At 37.1% G+C, this 6,660-nt stretch overlaps 1 protein-coding gene across 2 annotated transcripts; it reads right to left on the bottom strand.

Annotated features, from left to right (window-relative positions):
• Positions 1-2,657: 2,657 nt before the first annotated feature.
• On the bottom strand, positions 2,658-5,563 carry LOC104596562 (FCS-Like Zinc finger 8). Of its 2 annotated transcripts, none has more exons than XM_088895152.1 (4): positions 5,207-5,563; positions 4,544-4,619; positions 3,547-4,440; positions 2,658-3,250 (listed from the first exon to the last, which is right to left on the bottom strand). In XM_088895152.1, the coding sequence occupies exons 3-4, from the start codon at positions 4,401-4,403 to the stop codon at positions 3,145-3,147; spliced, it is 963 nt and encodes a 320-aa protein (XP_088751278.1). In that variant the 5' UTR covers positions 4,404-4,440; positions 4,544-4,619; positions 5,207-5,563; the 3' UTR covers positions 2,658-3,144. The 2 variants fall into 2 exon arrangements, with proteins under 2 accessions (XP_088751278.1, XP_088751277.1); XM_088895151.1 differs by having other exon boundaries at positions 4,708-5,253.
• Positions 5,564-6,660: the final 1,097 nt, after the last annotated feature.

Genomic DNA, 6,660 nt, shown 5'->3' with positions numbered 1-6,660 from the left:
TTCAATAACAACTTGGGTCGGATTGGGTTGGGAATTTCTGAACTCTATTAATCTACAATAAGCCCGAGCCCAAGCCCAATCTAGTTGAAGTTTTACAAATTTGCAATCTGACTTGTGGCCCAACTAAGAGTGGCCACGACCAACTGGTTGATGAGTTTCAATTCTAGAATTCTAGAACAAGAAGATGCAACTAGCCACAAACTAAGGCACCTTGAAATAATGAGATGCAATGGCAATGGGTTCAGTCATATTTAAAATTTGAAATAGCCATGGAAAAGAAAAATGATGAATATCGTCTTGTTCTTCTAAGGGTTCGTTTGGTTTGTAGTCAGAATTGGAATTGGAAATCCTCTAAAATCAGAATCGGAATGGTCCACTCCCATAATCTATTTAGTTCAGACAGGAATGGAAATGGGAATTAAAATTGTCAGGAATGAGATTTCATTCCCAAGGGAGAGGCAGGGAATGACCATTCCCTCAAATAGAGAATGCCTTTTTAACAAGAATGGGAATGGGATTCCGATTCCACCCAACCAAACAGTTAAAATCGAAATAGCTCATTCCAATTCCGATTCCAGACCCCTATTCCTACAAACCAAACGGACCCTAAATTTTTTATAAAATCAATTTTCAAGTCCCTCTCAATTCATTACCTATTATTCTCAACCATTCAGATTTGTTTAACAAGTTAAGAACACCAGAAAAAGCAAGAATTAGGTTTATTTTTCCATCAATATCATTTTTTCCAAGGAAGAAGTTATTTTCCTCCACTTTACAAGTAAAATCAAATGCAACCAGAAATTTGTATGATGTTCCAATTTGATTCAAAAACAGAACCGGATTCATGCCAAATGCCAATCCAGACTTCAAAACAAGCTTCTCACATTGAGATGAGATGCAAAAGAATCGAAAAGGAACATGGCTCAGAATCTCAGATCATGGATTTGACCAGCTCCGTGTTCGGGTCTAACAGTAGCTTCGTTTGATTTGATCTATTGCTGTTGGATTGGATGCTCGACAGTGGGTAAGTTGCCCTTATTAAAGTAAGCTCAACTTGACAGATAGAAACAAACAACCAGTTGAGAAGTGGGAGTGTGGAGATTCAGGAGTAACAGTTTACTTAATCTCACATCTCGAATGCATTTACCGAGACAACTCCACCTGGAACAAGTTCAGAAGTTCCTTCTCAGATAATCAAAACCCAGAAACAACAAAATATTGCAGACGTCAACCACCCATTAAAGTCCAGAACCTAAGCTAGTAAGCTTACTAGCTTTCAGCTTTATTTAAGAAACAGAAAAATTAATCAAAACACTGTGTTAGAATATGATCCATTAAATACATGAAGTAATGCGAAAGCAAGACAAACCCAGAAAAGGACCCAAGCTTGTAAATAATGCTTTGAAAAAAGCAGAGTCGTTAGGTCAAGAATCGATTTTCTTAGCTATTATATTCCCCTGCAAAATAATAATTACAGAGGAGACACTTCTGACGTACATGAAGTTATAGTCTGAAAGTGAACCCATTTACATTACATTTCTTGTATACAAAGTTGTTATTATGGGAATAAATTCCAGCTTATTCATTAATTCATTAAAGATTAGAAAATAAAATAAGAATTAAAGAGCAGGATTAGATATAACAAGGTACAGGGATATATGGCCTAAATTAAATCATACCCTTGTTTTTTATAGAGAAGAGGACATTATATAGTGAGCTGTCACTGTCAATCAATGGAGGAAATAACCATTCCTTGATGGGTTGCATCTTACATTAGATCATGTATATATTGGGAGTCACACCAACCAGTTGGGATCTTAATTAATTATCCTGATTGATTGCTTATAATAATAACAATAAATGACATTTTAATCAATAACGCCTCAGATTCATTAATCCTTTAAAGAAGAAAAATGCTTGAATGATTAGACTGTAATTGTCAATTAATCCAGAGGTAAAGAAAGCCCAGAATTTCAACTTAAGCCAGGTAATCTTTTTGATACTTGCAAGGGTTAATACAACACAGGTAATGGTTTACTCTTTAAGCTGGTTCAATGCCCATGTAGTAACTAAAACTGAACCAAGAAGATCTATGGGACAGCTAACTATGGTTAAAATTCTGATTCTCTTTTTGAGCCCATAAAAAGAATTAATTTCCATTTTTTATAAATTCAGAATTAATTCTCTGAAAGCATTCTAAATGCAGTATTTATGATTTGATCACAAATACAGGCCCTGTTAAGAGCATCCCTTGAATCTGAAGCCTCCCCATGTTTGAGATGGGGAGTAAGCAAGATCTGTTAATCATGCTGGCAAACAGGAGAACATATAATTTTAATAGGCAAGTTGGAAGCTACCATCCCGGATCAAGTTATAGAAAAACCAAAGAATTGATTCTTTCAGATTATACAAACTTCCACTCCTTCCAAGGTCTAATTTGGATTTATACAAACCAATCAATGGTGCTAATTGATCACAAATTAATGAATCATAATCTGGGTAAGACTTGGGTTTGCATTCAATCTCCTGAAAATAAATACCAAAGGTTACATCACATTCGGGTATAAAGTAAATATTCAACTCAGATATCTGGTCTAAGAAGACTAACAAAATATGGAATGAGTACAAAGGATAAGACGCACAATAGAAAAGAAAGCTTAGAAGAGAATCTGCTCGACTGCAGTTAATTGGTCCTATTTCATAATGTTTGATAAAATATATTAAGATTATTATCAAATAAACAAAGATAATGCAAGTTCTAGTCATACATCAACACCTTCCAAAGCCAAAAACTGTGGACAAAACCCAACAGCAATCTCCTTATCCAACCTAAATCAACTCTACAATATCTCAGACTTTCTCAGCTTCTCTGTCTGAGAGTGAAAGAGAGAACAATAAGCAAAGAAAGAGAGAAAAATGAAGCAAGAACAAAAGAAAAGACCCACATAGATGTGAAATACCCAGTATACTCAGGTACCAACTTACGATCAATCCGTCTTCACTCTAAGCAGTCTTAAACTCAGATTTCTTTCATTGATTGACACCGGTATACAGAAAATTAAGAATTTACAGAATACCCTCCTAAAACTGCCGAAATGTTTCTACAGACTTGTGAAGTGGGAGAGAGAGAAGGAGATGGAAGAATCAGGAACAAGCCCTAATAGTATCATCCAACCCGGACTTCTCCATTCCTTCGTCGAACAGCATCTCTTGGTAGCGGCATTCGCGGCTGCAGAACGCCTTCTCGCCCCTGAAAGATGAGAGAGAATTGTTATCAATTGGAATCTTACTTTTGGATCATGGGGAGAGGTGACTAGTGGATTAACAAAGGAAACGATCATCAAGCAACATGAATACCACATTCTGATCCATGTAAAATCAGAATCAAAATCATAAACAAATCTGACATCGGATTATTAGTTCGAGATTATGTAGCTTTCTTGTTGACTGAAATTCAGCATTAGTTTCATGGGTAATTAGAACTAGACTGGTTATGTTTTGAAGATAAACAGACGAGAGAGAGAGAGAGAGAGAGAGAGAACAGACCTGTACATGTAAATGTCTTTCCCCTGTCCAAGATTCTTCTTGCAAGTGTAACAGAAGCTAAGGAAATCCTCAGAAGGATAGCTCGATCGATCAGAGAAAAAACTGTTTTCCTTCCTGGATGCAGACAAACTAACAACACCACAGCAACTCTCCACAATGCAGTTATCAAATATGTGAGTCGTTCTTGGATTAGGCCCATGGGTGATTACACAAGTATAATCCTCTGAAAGCTCCATCTCACTAGGAGAGAGAGAGCCTGTGAAAATTTTAGGAGAGGCGGGTGCTTCGAGGCCAGAACTCGCGGACCCAAATGCAGATTTCCTTGACGAAGGCGATAAGCCGGAAGAGAAGGAACCCAATTGTGAACTTCGAGTCTTGATGCCGAACTCAGGTGGGGATTTGGGGGATTCAGTTGGAGAAAGCACGGAGGGTGGAAGAGGAGGAATTTGAATCTTCAGCTGTGATCCAAACAGAACCATTCGACTTTCAGGTTTAGAGAAATTGTTCTCGCTTTTCTCATCATTGAGGGCGTCGACAATACCAAGTCCAATGCCTCTTGAGTCTAACTTTTTCCATGGGTGCTTGCTTTCCAAGCAAGGTTCTGGGGATTTAACAGAAAGTCTATCAGACCAGAAAGGGTTACCAAGACCAGAGAATGGTTTACTATCAAGTATTGAAGTTGGGCTCATGACAGCTTCAGTTTCAGAAAAACCCTTCCCGGATAAAGCAGTGAAGAGTCTTGGAGAACTGAAGAAGGGCAAGGTGGGCCTTATGAATTTATCTTTGGGAGATGGAAGAGAGCCATGATCCATGAGAACTTGCTTACTGGTCACCGCTCTTGTTCGCTTCCTCAACATAAGCTCTTTTATCAGATTGTCGGAAGTCTAAACTTCTCTACAGAATCGAAAAACAGGGGGATAAAATGAGATTTATTTTCATTTGATTGGATAGATTTATAGAATTGAACATAATGAAGTAATGAACTTTAGAAACTAACCTGAGTTAATTTGAAGCAAAATTTTAACTCAATAAACCGCCATGGATCGGAGAAGGTAGTATTCTGCAAACAGCCTCTGCATAACAGAAGGAAAGAAATAAGATTTGTAAGGTCCTTCCTAGACCCGAGTAGACAAAAGATGGTGGCACTGGCAAAGTCTCCACCTATCCAACAACCAGAAACAGAAAGCCCCGAATCGGCTTCATAAAAATTTCTCCTAAACCTCCGTAACCTCCATCATGCAACTTAACGGAACAAGGAAAAAACTGCCTTTCCCCTATATTCTTGCCTTTTCCTTAATGGATATGAGCATTTTCTTCCCCGCCTTCAACGATAGATAATCACTCATTCACTCTTCATCGAAACCCGCATAAAAACAAGCTTCATGATAAAAAAGGAGACACCAAGATCAGACGAGAATCAACAGGCAAACGGCAAAAAAGCTTGTAAGTTTTTTGCTTTCCCTTTCTTCTTTCTTTTGCTTTTTTAATCTCCCCTTATTTCTTTCTCCGGTGTATCAGAAGAAATGGCTCTAGTTCTACTTTCAACAACTACTACTACACAGAAAAAGATTCAAAACGCGCAGGTGCAGACAAGACCCATAAACAAAAATAACAACAGACACGAAAAACTAACGTGAAAACAAAAAGCTGAGTGTCTCACTCTTTTTTCTCTCTTTTCCCCACTGGATTTTCTTTCTATCTTTTTTCAGCTTTTATATGTCTTCTCCTTCAGTTTCAGTACTGCGAAACCGCCATGGATGTGCAGGGAAAGAAAAGAGAGAGCATACGAAGTGGTAGCTCGTGGTTAAAGGGGAGCTGGACGGATACGAAGATATATAAAGACTGCTTGTGCATGAAAATCAGTGGTTTTCGAAAAACCGCCACTGTTGTCAAGATGGCGGTTTCAGACATAAACGGATGCCTGAGACTGCAGAGCTTTCTCCCCTTTCTCTCTCTAGACTCCTTTCGCTTTCTCTCTCCACTGGTATTCCTTCCGTTTTTCGCTCTCTCCATTTCCAAGTCACTGAATGCGAATATAAACACACACTCGTAGGCTGACGACACGCTACGTCCATTTCACCTTCCGTACCGAAGCAATCCTCCTCCTCTTTAACCTCACACTGTTGCCACGAGTTTAACTTTAACCTCGGTTAAAACTCAGATTCCCCGAATAACACGTCTTTTGTTTTGGTTAAAATTAAAAAAAACAAGGAAACATAAAAAGCAAGAAAAGACAGAACTCAAGCTGCTGAAGACTTGAAGTGAAGAGCTCCTCCTCTCAGGCTCAGCTCAATTGTTCTCAACTCGGCTTCATTCTTCCTTGTGGTTGACTGGTTGTGGTTGTGGCCTTGAAATTGCTAGGCCGGTAGAGCCGATTTATCAGTCCGATTAGTAATGGGTCGGCTTTTGTTATTCCTTGTTTTTAACCGATTTAGATTCGGATTGATTATTTTTGTTAATAATATATAGGCTTTTTAGTTTTTTTTTTAATTTTTTATTACATTTTATGTGTAAAACAATTTGATCAATAATAAATAAGATAGTTTTAATAAAAAAGTACTTGATTTATTAATATATGCATAATTTATTATCTTACTATAATTTTTACTAAAATTATACTATCAAAAACAAAGTTTTAAGTTATTATTTATTTAAATAATTATAACTGCTAGTATGATTGGATCTAATTAGATCAGACCTTCTACCAAAAAAATTGGATAAGACCCGATTGTTTCAATTATTAATAAGATGGTTTTAGGGATATGATTTTATTCTGATTAATAATTCAGACGAGGCTAAAGATTGTTCCAAAGACGGATCGGACCTGTTGCCATTCAAAAAAATTTCGTACTTTTGACTCTAAAAAAAGTCCAAGTGAAGGTCGTTAAATAGCGTAGCACCACACTAATAACCTCCTCCCAAAATCGGTGGTAGTGAAAAGTAAATCTCCATTTCTACTGAAACAAACCACACATATATATATATATATATATATATAATGTAAAGACAAAACATACACCAATACATATATCCTATAAGTATTAGTTTGGGATTCCATCCTTATCAATATGCCCAAAAAAATATTTATTCATGCATATTTCTTTACTCAAATAT

This window comes from Nelumbo nucifera, chromosome 1 (genome assembly GCF_055504915.1).
Source record: "Nelumbo nucifera cultivar China Antique chromosome 1, China Antique-T2T, whole genome shotgun sequence".
NCBI lineage: Eukaryota > Viridiplantae > Streptophyta > Magnoliopsida > Proteales > Nelumbonaceae > Nelumbo > Nelumbo nucifera.
Note: the sequence above shows the minus strand (reverse complement) of the source record. Positions and strands in the feature narration are given on the sequence as shown.